Below are 16,927 nucleotides of genomic sequence, written 5' to 3'. Positions count from 1 at the left end.
CCAACAAGTTTTGGTACTTGAAGCTCATTTTAAACTCTTCCTACCTTTCTAATACCCTGTTTTTCCATTTTCTAAAGAATTATTTTATTTTTTAATTTTTATATTTTTGAGATGAAGTCTTGCTCTGCCGCCCAGGCTGCAGTGCAGTGACACGATCTCAGCTCACTGTCACCTCCACCTCCCAGGTTCAAACAAATCTCTTGCCTCAGCCTCCCAAGTAGCTGGAATTACAGGTGCTTGCCACCATACTCAGCTAATTTTTGTATTTTTAGTAGAGCTAGGGTTTCACCATGTTGACCAGGCTGGTCTCGAACTCCTGACCTCAAGTGATCTGCCTGCTTTGGCCTCCCAAAGTGCTGGGATTAAAGGCGTGAGCCACCGTGCCTGGCCCTAGAATTATTTTATTTTGCCACTCTCCATTACATACACTTGCTTCTTTGTCCTTCATTCGCTCCCTGTACTCTCTGCCTTCCTCATTCTCATGTCCTATTTTACTCCTCTCCTCTTCCTTATTTCCTGGCTCCCTCAGGTCTTAATGTATTTTGAAATGGATCTAATAATTCAGTTCCCTTACTGGCACTAGCAATTTAATCTGTTGCTGACACATAAGATATATAACTTATCACAATTTCACCTCTTTTTATTCTTACTATGTATTTAATAGGTGATTTTCTTTGGCTATTAGAATATAGCAACGGTCATGTTTTTAAATAAACACTCTGTCCAATGGCTTTTTAAAAATAAAATATAGCTCTTACCTTCTGCTTGTTCATTTCCTATATTTTTTTCTTTTTGATATGCAGCCCCAGCTAAAGGATCAACATACTTCTGTGGAAAATTCTCAGAGATACTCTGTTAAAATTAATATCAATAATGAGTTTCAATTTTACAAAAAGAATGAATTGCCAAAGATTTTCTAATCACTTTCAAATAGAATATGAATTTCCTATTTTAAAAGCAATTAGGCTTAAAAATAAGATAAGTATGTATTGAAAACCAAAACATTTCAATAAAGAACCTCACATATGCTCACTAGATTAAGCTTATCTTTCATCTTCAGATGACTACTGACTCTGCAAACCAAACACAGAAGGCCTAAGGACACATATTAACAGACAAAATATTAACTTATGTGCACAGTTCAATGAGGAATTAATATCAAAAGACCTAACTCTACTTTGTATTCCTCACCAAAAATAAGAGGGGAGCTTCTCTGAACCTATTCTGGTTTGGGGGCTGCCTGATTAAGAGGGAAAAAAAAGTGTATTTTAAAAAATAGAATACACTCCCTATAGTACAGCATTAAATATTTAAAATATTTCTAATTATAGAAATTTTTAGTGTTAAGATATGTGGCATGATAAGAAACTGGAGTATGTCCTGTTAAGTATAAACAGAACACTGCAGAAGCTGCTTCATTTAAGTAAACAATGGCTTAGAAAAATCTAAATACTTTTTGATAAAACTTTTACTGATAGGAAAATGGTTGACTAAAATGACAAAGCAGTAAGAAAAACTTTGCTTTATGTTATGTCTAAAGAAAAGCAAGGAAATATAAGATACAGAATATAAACTCTTTCCCAATTAAGAAATAATTTCAAAGAAGTATAGCAAGCCTTCATAAAAACAGAAGAATAAGAACATTTATGTATTAAGCATGTGAAATGTGCCAGGCATTTATTTGCACATTTTCTTTTCTATGCACTATAATAATAAAAATGATGATGATGATGGTTATCCGGCTTCCTGCTTCTTGGTCATTCTAAGATGTTAAGAGTAAAATGATGAACAGATCTGATGATTGTGTCCTCTGCCCAGAATGCCCTCCTCCTAGCCTTTCTGATGGGTGCTCCTTCTCTTCCTTTAGTTGGCACTCTAAGGTCACACTCAGAAAGATCTTCTCTGACTACAGAATTTCACTCCCACTCCGATTCCCATCCTAACTACAAACTCCCTCAATTTTCTTTAACCTAATACTCTCTGTTTTCTTCACATGAAGCACTTATAGTGACTTATAAGTGTTTGTGATTTACTTGTTTTTCAGTTCCCACTACTAGAGCATAAGCCCTCACCTTGTACATGCAGTGTCTAATAGTCTAGCACGTGGTTGGTACTCAATTTATTCAAGCTCAAACATTTAAAATCTCATTGGGAAGGTCTCAAGTGTCAACTCACTATATTCCTATAAGATATCTCCAGTAACTGTCTAGTGAAATTTATACCCCAAATTAGAAATCCACATTTCTATTCCAACTTTCCCATTCTTTTCTTGACACTACTGCCTTCACATTTACAAAAAGTACCCTGAATATTTATTAAGTCACTGGAAATGATTTTGAAAATCATTTGTACTTATTACAATACCACTCAACCAAATCGTTATTATTCTCCATATTCTTCCTTCTCCTGAAAGTTCCCTGCAGATCTATACAAATATATATTAATACTTTAAAGTCCCAGACATTATCTTTTCAAGTTCTAAGTTGTCAAGAAAAAAAACTACATTCCAAACTGTTTCTCTCTGAATCTCATTAGGACTTTTACTCATCCATACGTAACACAGAATCATATACATGGCCATAGGTTAACCTGAAATAATTCTTTTTTTTGAGGCGGAGTCTTGCTCTGTTGCCAGGATGGAGTGCAGTGGCGCGATCTCAGCTCACTACAACCTCTGCCTCCCAGGTTCAAGCGATTCCCCTGCCCCAGCCTCCCGAATAGTGACTACAGGCACACGCCACCACACCCAGCTAATTTTTTGTATTTTTGTAGAGACGGGGTTTTACCATGTTGGCCAAGATGATCTCCATCTCCTGACCTCATGATCCGCCCACCTCGGCCTCCCAAAGTGCTTGGATTACAGGCGTGAGCCACCTCGCCCAGCTGACTTGAAATAATTCTTTAGTTTTTAGATAAACTTAACTTCAGAACCCATACTAATTCCTTGTGACTTCTAAGCCTTTTTTGTTCTTATTTTATTTTATTTTTTGCACTATCCTACACTAGATTCTTAAATGAATCCTGCAAATTAGCAGAATTATTCTATGTAGCAATAATATACTTAGCACATACTTTATTAATTATACACTGAAAAATATAAGAAAGTAGTTCCTTATGGACGTATGCAGAGGTAAAAAAGTCAAGTCAGGGCATCGCTTTAGTTTTAAACATCACTCAATGCTTATATTTTAAAATAACAGTAACAACCATAGACAGTACCTCAGAATCCCAAGGTGATTCTATATCTTCCTCTTGTCCTAATCCTAATGCGGACATCATATCTATCAAATGTGATACACATATATATGCATGAGAACATTTACTATTGTAAATTTTAAATACATATATCTACAAAAATAAAAAATATAAAAAAATTAAATACATATACAAGTCTATCTCCATTCATGAATATTTCAATAAAATAAAAATAATAGCAAAAAAAGAATTTTATAAGGTTGATGCAGTCTCAGGAAAAAATTGGTAATATGAAGAAAGACAGCAAAAGAAAAATATTTTTAAAATGAATATAATACTTGGGTCTGCATATGTTAATTGGTTGTCTTAGAATAGAGGGTTTTTGTTTGTTTGTTTGTTTGTTTGTTTTTGAGACAGAGTCTCACTCTGTTACCCAGGCTGGAGTGCAGTGGCACAATCTCAGCCCACTGCAACTTCCATCTCCTGGGTTCAAGCAATTCTTTGCCTCAGCCTCCCAGGTACCTGGGATTATAGGAATGCACCACCACACCCAGCTAATGTTTGTATTTTTTTTTTCAAGAGAATTGTTTATTAATTACACATGATAATGGATGATACACAAGCTTAACTCCCATCTGTAATTTTATCTGGTACCATTATTCAATTTAGATATATTGCATAGAATGTGCCAACAATCACTTTTATAACCAATAATTCCATGATTTTGCTTGGGTAATCCCTTTTAATGGTGAACTTCAGGTCACAACAGTAACTATCAGTTCAACTATACCAAGGTTTCCGAAGACAATGGCTTCTCCATCCAAGCTGGTTGTATATAAATTCCAAATAGAACCTGGCATCACCCTGAAGGAATTCTAACTTCACATTGTTGGGGAAATTTACCAAGATAGCTTCAGAGTAGACTAACTTCACACAGCACATTTAAAAAAAGACATTTATTCAGCATCATGATCAGACTATAATAGCATGGGTGCAAAAAAAACAAAATCTACATTAAAACCCTTTGTTGGAATGCTTTACACTTTCCACAGAACAGAAACTAAAATAACCTGTTATACAATTAGTCACAAATACAGTCCTCGATTTTTTGCCCATACACATGAGTATTTGTCTAAAACATGTCTTCTTTGTAGCAGCTAGGCCCTGCCACCACTGTGCTTGGCTGAGTTCACAAACCTGTTGCAACCTGTAGTTTCCCTGTCACTTCTCTGGCTCTCCTCTCCTGCTAAGCTTTGTTTCCTAATTAAAATCTTCTCCCATTGCCAAAGCTACTGCTGCTGCTGGAACCGCCATAGCCACCTTGGTTTCGTGGTTTTGCAAAGTATTGGCCTCCACCACCATAGGGGCCAGAGCTTCTGCCTCCAAAATTTCCTCCCTTCATGGGTCCAAAATTTGAAGACTAACTGTTGTAATTGCCAAAATCATTGTAGCTTTCACCACCTCCAAAATTGCTTCCATCATTACCAAATCCATTATAGCCATCCCCACTGCCACCATATCCACCATCACCATGGCTGCCACCAAAGCCACCATGACCACTGAAGTTTCCTTCACAACCGAAGTTGTCATTCCCACCGAAACCACCTCCATGACCACCACCAAAGTTTCCAGAACCACTTCGACCTCTATGGCTGGATGAAGCACTAGCCATCTCTTGCTTTGATAGGGCTTTCCTAACTTCACAGTTGTGGCCATTCACAGTATGGTATTTCTGAATGACAATCTTATCCACGGAGTCATGGTCGTCAAAGGTTACAAAGGCAAAGCCCCTTTTCTTGCCACTGCCTCGGTCAGTCATGATTTCAATCACTTCCATTTTCCCATACTGTTCAAAATTATCTCTTAGGTGATGTTCTTCAGTGTCTTCTTTAATGCCACCAACAAATATCTTTTTCACAGCTAAGTGGGCACCTGGTCTTTGAGAATCTTCTCTTGAGACAGCTCTCTTTGGTTCCACAACTCTTCCATCTACCTTGTGTGGCCTTGCATTTATGGCTGCATCCATCTCCTCCACAATGGCACATGTGACAAACTCAAAGCCCCTGGAGTGCTTGGTGTTTGGATCTCTCATTACCACACAGTCCATGAGCATTCTCCATTGCTCAGAATGGCTCCTCAGGCTCTCACCGGTTATTTCAAAGCTCAACCCTCCAATGAAGAGCTTCCTCAGCTGTTCGGGCTCTTTAGGAGACTCTGATTTAGACATGATGGCAGGGAGAAAAAAGACTTTAACGATGCTTCTTCGGCGGCGTCCACAGGTCAATGTTTGTATTTTAGTAGAGACAGGGTTTCACCATGTTGGCTAGGCTGGTCTCTAACTCCTGACCTCAGGTGATCCGCCCACTTCAGCCTCCCAAAGTGCTAGGATTACAGGTGTGAGCCACCACATCTGGCCCTCAGAATAGAATTTAAGGATAGAAAAATATTCAGAGATATCCACTAACTTACCACTTCTATTATTTTTGTGCACTTCATCAACATAAGTCAAATTGTCACTGTTTGTTTGCTCTAGTGGTGCACTTTCAATAATATCAATACCATTTTCTTTTTTTCCAACGGCTGGCTTTGTTGGTCCTTCCTATTAAAAAAAAAAAAAATTCAGAAAACACTGTATTTATTCACTTATACTTATTCAATCAGACACTGTATTAGTCTGTTCTTGCACTACCATAAAGAAATACCTGGTCATCCAAGATGGGGTCACAGTTTTTTTTTTTTTTAAAGAAACACCTGACTGGGTAATTTATGAAGAAAAGAGGTTTCATTGGCTCATGGTTCTGCAGGCTGTATAGGAGGCATAGCAGCTTCTGCTTCTGGGGAGGCCTCAGGAAGCTTATAATCATGGCAGAAGGCAAAGAGGGAGCAGATGTCTCACATGGCAGAGCCAGGGCAAGAGAGCAAGGTGGGGAGGTGCTGCACACTTTTAAAGAAGCAGATCCCAAGAGAACTCATTTGCTATCTCAAGGACAAGACCAACGGGGATGGTGCTAAACCATTCACTAGAAATCTGACCCTATGATCCAATCACCTCCCACCAGGTCCCACCTCCAACACTGGGGATTACATTTCAATATGAGATTTGGGGCAGGACACACATCCAAACTATACCAGTCAGTAAGACAATAAACACTTATGTGTCTATCACATCATAGGTACTATCCTGGGAAAAACTAAAAATATAAACAGAAGACAGACTCTGTCCTATATTCATCAAGTGTGGGTAGAGATAAATAAAAACAAATAAGAACAGAAAAGTATAATTCACTAGTTCTACAACTGAAGTGAATAAAGGACAGTAAGGGCACAAAAGAGAACAGTCCGTTCCACCTGGGAAGCTCAGGAAATGATGCAAAGATAGGGCCATACTATGAGGCAGACCCAGTGCAGTGATATGGTTTGGCTCTGTGTCCCCACCCAAATCTCATCTCGAATTGCAATCTTCATGTGTCAAGGGACAGACCAGAGGAGATAACTGGATCATGAGGTGGTTTCCACCATGCTGCTCTCATGATAGTGAGTTCTCATGAAATCTGATGGTTTTACAAGTGTTTGGTAGTTCCTCCTGCATTAATTCACTCTCCTACGGCCTTGTGAAGAAGGTGCCTGCTTCCCTTTTGCCTTCTGCCATGATTGTAAGTTTCCTGAGGGAGGCCTCCCCAGCCATGTGGAACTGTGAGTCAATTAAACCTCTTTCTGTTATACATTACCCAGTCTGGGGTATTTCTTTTTAGCAGTGTGACAATGGAGTAATACATGCAGAGTGGGAATGTAAAAGGTTTCTAGAAAGGGCACCATAAACAAAAAGATGAGGCATGAAACAACATGACAAATGAGGGTACCAAAGTAATGTGGTAAAACTGGAACACAGTCAGAGGGAATAGGATGAAGAGATAAAACAGGAAAATCAGGCCAAACCATCAAGGACCTGATTTAGGTTAGAATGTGAACTTTCCCTTTCATGTACTGGGGATCTAGTCAGTAAGCAGGTGAGTTAGAGCATCACAAATACATTTCAGAAAGGTCACCCTGGCAGCAATGTAAAGACAGATAGACATGGGGGTGGGGGGAGTGGTCAGCACAAAAATAGAAAAGATTATTCCAAAATTACAGGTCAGAAAGTGAACTGTCACATTTTCTTTGGACATCCTAAAAAGAAAAAAAAAAAAAAAAAGTGATTTGCAATAATAAGATATGAGAAATGAGGCCGGGCGCAGCGTGGTGGCTCACACCTATAATCCCAGCACTTTGGGAGGCCGAGAAGTGCGCAGATCATGAGGTCAGGAGTTCAAGACCAGCCTGTTCAACATGGTGAAACCCCATCTCTACTAAAAATACAAAAATTAGTTGGGTGTGGTGGCACATGCCTGTAATCCCGGCTACTTGGGAGGATGATGCAGGAGAACTGCTTAAACCCGGGAGGCAGAGCTTGCGGTGAGCAGAGGTCATGCCATTGCACTCCAGCTTGGGCAACAGAGAGAGACGTCGTCTCAAAAAAAAAAAAAAAAAAAAAAAGTTATGAGAAAGGATAAGCAGGTAGAAAATAAAGAACTTGGTGAGTGACTGGATTCGTAATTTGAGGGAAAACTGGAGTGCAAGATTTCTATGTTTCAGTGCTACTTCCTAGGTGTTATTTACTGGGATGAGGAAACCAGAGGACAGAGTAAATTACAAAGAGTCAGGAAAGAGTCAGGAACAATGTCTTCAGTTTGGGACATATTACTATAAAATTTGAGGCACCCGGGGAACTTAGGTTTTTGGTGGTTTTTTTTCAGAGACAAGGTTTCACCGTGTTGCCCAGGCTGGTCACCAACTCCTGAGCTCAAGTGATCCGCCAGTCTTTGCCTTCCCAAGTGCTGGAATTATAGGCATGAACCACTGGACCCAGCCTACCCAGGGGATTTAGAAGACAGATTTGGATAAATACATTTAGAGTAGAAGTAGATGACCTCAGGAAAAGCATAGGAATTAAGTATATACATATTTGTAAAATACACTAAACTGGTAGTGTTAAATAATATGAACCTACACAGAACTCTGAAATTTTGAAAATGAAAAGACGAAGAGGGAAAAAAAAACACGGGATTTAAGGTTTCAATTACATATTTCAACATTTGAGGATGGGTGCGGTGGGCCCCACCTGCAATCTTAGCACTTTGGGAGGCCAAGGTGGGAGGATCACTTGAGCCCAGGAGTTCAAAATCGGCCTAGATAATATAGCCAGACCCCATCTCTACAAAAAAAATAAATAGCTGGGCATGATGGTGCATGCCCATGGTCCCAGCTGCTTGGGAGGCTGAAGCCAGATCCAGAAGATTTAAGCTTCAGTGAGCCTTGATCATGCCACTGCACTCCAGCCTGGGTAACAGAGACTCCGTATTTAAAAACAAAACAAAACAAAACAAAACAAAAAAGGCCGGGCGTGGCGGTTCACACCTGTAATCCCAGCACTTTGGGAGGCTGAGGTGGGTAGATCACTTGAGGCCAGGTGTTCAAGACCAGCCAACATAGCAAAACCCCATCTCTACTAAAAATATAAAAATTATCCACGTGTGGTGGTGCATACTTGTAGTCCCAGCTACTCAGAAGGCTGAGGCACAAGAACTGCTTGAACCCAGGAAGCATAGGTTGCAGTGAGCTGAGATCCTGCCACTGTACTCCAGCCTGGGTAACAGAGCAAGACTCCGTCTCAAAAAAGAAAAGAAAAGAAAAGAAAAGAAAAGAAAAGAAAAGAAAAGAAAAGAAAAGAAAGCTATGACTATCCAAGTTGAAGATTTCAAATAGTCTTCAAATATATCTATGATTATCAAGCAAGACCAGTATTCACATAGAGAAAAGGACTAAAAAATCAAGTCAACAGGATTCTGAGTTTTAGAGATGAATGAATTTATGAGCAAGGTTTAACAACTATGAATACTAAAGTTAACAAAGCTTCCGGATGAGAATATAAAATATCCTCATTGCTGTAGATACTTTTAAAAGTGAAAAATCATCTTCCAGAATTTTTTTTTTTTGAGACAGAGTCTCGCCCTGTTGCCCAGAATGGAGTGCAATGGCGTGACCTAGCCTCACTGCAACCTCCACCTCCCGGGTTCAAGCAATTCTCCTGGCTCAGCTCCCAGTAGCTGGGATTATAGGCATGCGCCACCACACCCAGCTAATTTTTTGTATCTTCAGAAGAGACAGGGTTTCACCATGTTGGCCAGGCTGGTCTCCAACTCCTAACCTCGTGATCTGCCCGTCTTGGCCTCCCAAAGTGCTGGGATTACAGGTGTGAGCCACCACGCCCAGCCCAGAGAAAATTTTGTAAACCCCCTTGACAATCTTTCCTTCCTTATGATTCTATAATACGCAATTTATTTTAGAAAGCAATAACAAATTTTGATCGCTTTCATTTGGTGTGTGCATATATGTCCATTACACACAGATATTAATTATTAGCACAAGATAAATCAGGGTATCTGCAGAAATAAATAATTGATACATTCATTTCTCTAAGAATGCTTATACTAAAATTAATTTTCTCTAATTTTTTTCCCAAGATGACAGATGGGAGGCACTGTGACCAAGCCTCTCCCATCTGGAAAGACAAAATAGTGTGGAGGGATTTGCGCTGCAAACTTTTTTCCAAGAAGCAACACAGGACCTTAACAGAAAAATTTAAAGAAACCAGAGACCCTGTGAAAGAACAGGCAGGCAGCAATGTACACAATGAACCAGGTAGAAAATCGTGAGTCTCCAGAGTGTGAACGGGAGAGACGGTCTCTAGGACACACACTTCCACTGGGAAGCCCGGCAATCCAGGTCACAGGGAAGCCCTAACTCCCCACGCGCTGGAGCTGAGTGAGCAGTGGGGAGCGCACGAGAGGAGTGGCATCCCCACACACTTTGCCTGCATTCCCTGACTCTAGCAGGGACAGAGGGAAACCATTCCTGACCCTACCTCACAGGCATCCTCCCAGAAGTCAGTCAGCTAACGCAGGCTGCCGTCACAGGTGGAGAGGAGCTCCCCAATGAAAGCTGCCATATTATCTTGAGTGGGGATGACCCCGTTGGCCAGAACCACGGGGTGAACAAGCAGTGTGCTACAGTCCAGGCTGCAGGAGCTGGATGCCCCTTGTTCCACAGGCGGATCAGGAGGGGCGTGGCTTGAAAGTAAGGTTCCTGTACCTCAGGGAGGCTTATGGCCTGGGGCAATTTTGAGTTCCAAGCACAGGCTGACTGGAACCCAACTAGCTGCTGCTAGCAGAACCCTATAGGTATGAGACCTGCCTTGCCAAGCCCATGAGAGCTGAGTGAGACTTACTGCTGCCTGACACCCCCGGCTCCTTCTGTGGATTCTTTTGTGCAGCAGCGGCAGCTGAGCTCCTCCCTGGAACATTACTCTAGCAGCCAGGGAACTGCCCTCTGATCCCCAGTGGATCAGAGGGCCCACATGTGGGGAGCCAGAGTGTGGACTGGCCTCACCCAGCCCCGACCCGGCTTTGCCCCTCCACCTGCCATGCTAACATAACACAACGGACAGGGACTTCTGAGAGCTTGATGGCCCCAACCATTGTCTGAGACTCCAGAGTATTTCCCTTGGGTAACCTAAGGCAAACAAATCCTACCACTACCTCCGCAACTGGCGCTCTTTTGCAAGCGCCACCTCCTGGCTAAAAGTCAACCAGCACAGCATCTGCAAGCACAATGTCACAGTACCAAGGAAGTAGGAAACGTCTGTGCATCCTCAGTTATCACCACGGCCTGCACCATTCTGGCTAACCAGGAGGTCCTGCGTCTGTCTATGAGCCCAGCACATTAATACTACAGCTGGCATTTGAGAAAACACACGAAGGCTATTTGTAATGAAGGAAATCTCACAGGGTCTACGTCATTCCCCTTCCCACCCTATCAGAGCAGGCGCTGGTACCCACTGCTGGGAGACTCGAGGACAGGTCATCTCACTGGATCCCTTGCAGACATTCCCCAGCACCACCCTGGAGTATGGCAGCCCACTGGGTGGCTAGAACCAGAGGAGCAGCAGGAGTCACAGCAGCCAGGTCCTCAAGGGCTGCTACTCCCAGGGGAAGGAATGCACCACATTGAGAGGGCACCCCGAGGGAAAAAAAGAAACCAGACTGCAGGCCTTCTGCTTGGGGGAAGTTTTTTTCAGCAGAGCGACAGGTGCAGTGCTGGCCTCAGTGGAGAAAATCTAGGGCTTTCCCTTAACAGGTAGCCCTGGGGCATGTGAAGAGTCTTGGAGAAGAGAACTTCTCCCTCTCGCCCACCACTGCAGACACAGCTGGGGCTTTTCCCATGAGAGCATGACGTGGGTGCATCTGTAGACAGCCTTCCTGAAGCACTTCAGGGTGACTGCATCCCACAGGAGTGCCCTCCATGTTCAGGCTTGCATGAGGATCACAATCCCTCTCTACCTGGAACACCAGTATTCCTGCAGATTAAAAAAAAGGTCCTGTCTGATCTGACTAGCTGGAACACCAGGTCAGGAGTGTGACTGGGAGGCAGACTGCTTTCCTGCTGGCCTGGAAGGGGAGCTGTGGTGGCTCCCTCCCTTCCCCCTGAAAACACCTTAGTGCATATCACTGAGAGCTCCCCCAGTCACCTCTGTCAAGGTCACCCTTGGGGTACTGCATTTATCCACCTGCTTTAGCTACAACCAGTTTTTATCCATGAGTACCTTCAGTCTGAGGCCTGAAATGTTCGATCCAGTAAATAAAATACTGGGAAAAAAATGTTTTAGGAAACAGAATAGGCAGCTGAATTTTTAAGTGCACAACACTGGAGAATGAGATAAGATTCGTGAGACTTCTGCCACTCCAGTCCCACAGGAAACAGTGAACCTGCTCACACACCCAGTACATCGCTATTACTACCAACATCTGAGAAAATCATCACACAAAGATTCTCTGTAACCAAGGAACTCACTACTACAAGGTCTTCACTACTGAAAGCACCCAGAGCTGAAACTAGGTGACAACAAATTATAGACATTAAAGTCACATCCTCAAGGGGGGAAAAGTAAATTTAAAAAAACCCAGTCAAGTTGGCCGGGCGCGGTGGCTCAAGCCTGTAATCCCAGCACTTTGGGAGGCCGAGACGGGTGGATCACGAGGTCAGGAGATCGAGACCATCCTGGCTAACATGGTGAAACCCCGTCTCTACTAAAAAAAAAGTACAAAAAAACTAGCCGGGCAATGTGGCGGACGCCTGTAGTCCCAGCTACTCGGGAGGCTGAGGCAGGAGAATGGCGTGAACCCGGGAGGCGAAGCTTGCAGTGAGCTGAGATCCGGCCACTGCACTCTAGCCTGGGCGACAGAGTGAGACTCCGTCTCAAAAAAAAAAAAAAAAAAAACCCAGTCAAATCAAAAGTAAATTCAAAAATAATTAGAAGAAATATTCCACCCAAATTAGAAGGAACCAGAAAAATAATTCTGGCAATATAAAAAAACAGCATTCTATAATCCCCCTAAAAGATCACACTAGGCCGGGCGCGGTGGCTCAAGCCTGTAATCCCAGCACTTTGGGAGGCCGAGGCGGGTGGATCACGAGGTCAGGAGATCGAGACTATCCTGGCTAACATGGTGAAACCCCGTCTCTACTAAAAATACAAAAAACTAGCCGGGCGTGGTGGCAGGTGCCTGTAGTCTCAGCTACTTGGGAGGCTGAGGCGGGAAAATGGCGTGAACCCGGGAGGCGGAGCTTGCAGTGAGCCAAGATCAAGCCACTGCACTCCAGCCTGGGAGACACAGCGAGACTCCGTCTCAAAAAAAAAAAAAAAAAAAAAAAAAAAAAAAAAAAAGATCACACTAACTCTCCAGCAATTGATCCAAAACAAGATGAAATCTTTGAAATACCAGATAAAGAATTCAAAAGATTGACTATTACTCAAGAATATATAAGGGAAAGGTAAAAACCAACATAAAGAAATTTTTAAAAACAATTCAGGATCTTAATGAAAAATTTTCCAAAGAGAAAGATATTTTAAAGAAAAAACAATCAGAACTTCCGGAAATGAAAGACACATTTAAGAAACTACAAAATGTAGTGGGGGGCCGGGTGTGGTGACTCACGCCTGTAATCCCAGCATTTGGGAGACCAAGGTGGGTGGATCGCTTGAGGTCAGGAGTTTGAGACCACCCTGGCCAACATGGCAAAACCCTGCCTCTACTAAAAACACAAAAATTAGCCGGGCGTGGTAGTGTATACCTATAATCCCAGCTACTAGGGAAGCTGAAGCAGGAGAAGTGCTTGAATCCAGTGGGTGGAGGTTGCAGTGAGCTGAGATCATGCTACTCCAGCCTGGGTGACAGAGAGAGACTCTGTCTCAAGGGGGAAAAAAAAAGTAGTGGGAAGTTTTAACAGTAGGCTATGCCAAATAGAAGTAAGAACTTTAAAGTTTGAAGACAAGGCTTTCAAATTAATCCAATCAGACAAAAATAAAAAGAATAAAATAAAATTAAATTTAAAAAAAATAATTTTTAAAAATAACCTGTAAAGGAAAACCTATCAGACTGACAGCAGACTTCTCAGCAGAAACCTTCACAAGCCAGGAGGGAATGCAGTCCTATCTACAGCCTCCTTAAATAGGAAAAAAATTGTCAGCCAAGAATTGTGTATCAAACAAAACTAAGTTTCATAAATGAAGGAAAAATAAAGTCTTTCTTGAAGAAGCAAATGCTGAGGGAATCTGTCAATACTAGACAAGCCCTATAAGAAATATATATAAAAGTTCTCAATATTGAAATAAAAGGTTGATACAAAACAGATTAGAAATTTCTGAAAGCATACAATTCACAAGGTTTATAAAACAAAACATAATAGAGGAAACAAAGTCACTAAATAACAATCAACACAATGACTGGAATAGCACCTCACATCTCAAATTACCTTTGAATGTAAATGGTCTAAATGCTCCACTTAAAAGATGCAGGTTGGCAGAATGGATTTTTAAAAATCACAAACCAAATTTCTCTACTGTTTTCAGGAGACACACCTATCATGTAAGGATTCCTGTACTCTCAAGATAAAGAGGTGGAAACAGATATTTCACACAAAGAGAAACCAAAAGTGAGCAGGAGAAACTATTCCTATATCAGATAAAACAGAGTTTAAAGCAACGACAGTAAAAATAAATAAAAATGGTCACATATATAACGATGAAAGGATCGATTCAATAAGATCTAAAAATTCTAAATATATATGCACCTATCTTCAGAGCTCCCAGATTCATGAAACTATTACTACTAGACCTAAGAAAACCTAAGAAAAGATATAGCAACACAATTTAACAGTACAGGACTTCAACACTCCACTGACAGCACTAGACAGGTCATCAAGGCAGAAAGCCAACAAAAAAATACTGGACTTAAACTGCACTCAAGAACAAATGAATCTAACAGATATTTACCAAACATTCTACCTGAGAACTGCAGAATATACATTCTTTTAATAAGCACATGGAACGTTCTCCAAGACAGACCATATGACAGGCCATACAATAAGTCTTAATAAATTTTAAAAAACTGAAATCATATGAAGTATCTTCTCAGACCACAGCAGAATACATAGAAATCAATTCCAAAAGGAACTCTCAAAATTATACAAACATATGGTAATTTCCATTTAATTTAATGATCTGCTCCTGATTTCGGAGTTAGTAATAAAATCAAGAAGGAAATTTTAAAATGTTTTGAAATAAGTAACAGTGCTACAAATTATCAAAACCTGTTATAGCCAATCAGTACTAACATCACACCTTAGGAAATTAGAGAAACAAGGACAAACCAAACCCAAAGCTAGCAGAAGAAATGAAATAACAAAGATCAGAGCAGAGCTAAATGTATTTATAACCAAAAACACAATACAAAAGATCAATGAAACAAAAAGTTTGTTTTTCGTTTGTTTGGTTTTTTTTTTAGACAGAGTTTCACTCTTGTCACCCAGGCTGGAGTGCAATGGCACGATCTTGGCTCACTACAACCGCCACCTCCTGGGTTCAAGTGATTCTCCTGCCTCAGCCTCCCAAGAAGCTGGGATTACAGGCACCCAAGACCACGCTCAGCTAATTTTTTTTGTATTTTTAGTAAAGACAGAGTTTTACCATGTGGGCCAGGCTGGTCTCGAACTCCTGACCTCAGGTGATCTGCCCGCCTAGGCCTCCCAAAGTGCTGGGATTACAGGAGTGATTTTTTTTAAAAGGTAACACAGTTGATAGATCACTAGCTACATTAACTAAGAAAAGAGAGATGATACAAATAAGCTCAAGTAGGAATGAATGTGGAGACATTACAACTGATACCACAGAAATACAAAAGATCATTCAAGACTACTATAAACACCTCTATGCACACAAACTAGAAAATCTAGAGGAAACAGCTAAATTCCTGGAAACATATAACTCCTCTAGCTTGAATCAGGAAGAAACAGAAATCCTGAACAGACCAGTAATAAGCGTGAGACTGAATCAGTAATTTTAAAACTGCCAACAAGAAAAAAGCTCAGGGCCACACGGATTCATAGCTAAATTCTACCAGACATTCAAAAGAGAACTGGTAACAATTCTACTGAAACTATTCCAAAAGATTGAGAAGGGGGGAATCCTCCCTAACTCATTCTATGAAGCCAGTATCACACTATACCAAAGCCAGAAAAGGACACAACGAAAAAAAAGAAAACTGCAGACCAATATCTCTGATGAATATAGATACAAAATTCCTCAAGAAAATACTAGCAAACCGAATCCAACAGCACATCACAAAGTAATAATTCACCATGATTAAGTGGGTTTCATTTCAAGGATGCAGGGATGGTTCAACATATGCAAGTCAATAAATGTGATTCATCATATACACAGAATTAGAAACAAAAACCGTATGATCATCTCAATAGACACATCATTATGAAGATTGTGGGGGCAGGGGAAGGGTACGCGAAAAAAGTTTTTTTAAAAAAACTTACCTTTATAAGACCAGGGTTTGCTAACGACTTGTGGGAAGGTTTTGGAAGGGGGTCAGGTGATTGACAGGTAGGATGAGAAAAGCCCTGGGCTTTGACTGATGTTGTAGGAAGGCTTTCAACCACAACTTCATCTTGACTATCAGAATCTCTATCCTCAAACAAAGTTCTGCTTCCTGTTCTCACAATGCCATATGTTGCTTCTACTACAGTAAAAACAAAATAAAGAGTAAATGAAAATATTTGTAATTAAGAATCAGTGAATAACACAAGAATAATCAGTTTTCAAACAGCTTACAATTTTTCCTGGATTGCTGAGAAGCAGTCATTAGCTTTGCTAAGCTTGGTTTTGGGACATTCTAGAAAACAAAAATAAGAATAACAAGCTTTAAAAATAACAAGTATCAAATTTGATCAAATAACTGTAATAGACAGTGACAAATTACTACATGATCTAACACAAAGAACACAGATTTTGGAGTCACTCAGATGTAGATTTAAACCTCAGTTCTGCCATTTACTACATCTTCTCATGGGGTAAGGATTATGAGAGATGATACAGATATCCTGCAAAGGTTACTCCCCTTACCCCTAGTTGATTATTTTATAAATACTATGATATCTATTCGATTATTTTCTTAACCACAGTAGCCTAGAATGAAAATTTATTCCTAGGTAGAATAGTATAAAAGTCAAACATTAAGACATTTAAATTAAATTACATATTATTTTCTGAAATGTGTATGTATGATTTATA

General features: G+C 40.8%; 1 protein-coding gene and 1 pseudogene across 9 annotated transcripts in view; both read right to left on the bottom strand.

Annotated features, from left to right (window-relative positions):
• LOC105479996 (ankyrin repeat domain containing 26) overlaps nucleotides 1-16,927 on the bottom strand; it is a 96,783-nt gene that overhangs the window by 58,664 nt on the left and 21,192 nt on the right. For all 9 annotated transcript variants that reach the window (XM_071070335.1, XM_071070336.1, XM_071070331.1 and 6 more), the window contains exons 8-12: nucleotides 16,469-16,529; nucleotides 16,174-16,376; nucleotides 5,665-5,794; nucleotides 3,220-3,281; nucleotides 759-852 (exon numbers count right to left, since the gene is read on the bottom strand). In XM_071070335.1, coding sequence (XP_070926436.1) covers nucleotides 759-852; nucleotides 3,220-3,281; nucleotides 5,665-5,794; nucleotides 16,174-16,376; nucleotides 16,469-16,529 — 550 coding nt within the window. The remainder of the gene's footprint in view (nucleotides 1-758; nucleotides 853-3,219; nucleotides 3,282-5,664; nucleotides 5,795-16,173; nucleotides 16,377-16,468; nucleotides 16,530-16,927) is intronic.
• On the bottom strand, nucleotides 3,297-5,658 carry LOC105479995 (heterogeneous nuclear ribonucleoprotein A1-like; annotated as a pseudogene).

The sequence above is a fragment of the Macaca nemestrina genome, chromosome 9 (assembly GCF_043159975.1).
Source record: "Macaca nemestrina isolate mMacNem1 chromosome 9, mMacNem.hap1, whole genome shotgun sequence".
In the NCBI taxonomy this organism is placed as follows: Eukaryota; Metazoa; Chordata; class Mammalia; order Primates; family Cercopithecidae; genus Macaca; species Macaca nemestrina.
This window is presented reverse-complemented; position numbering and strand designations above follow the sequence as displayed.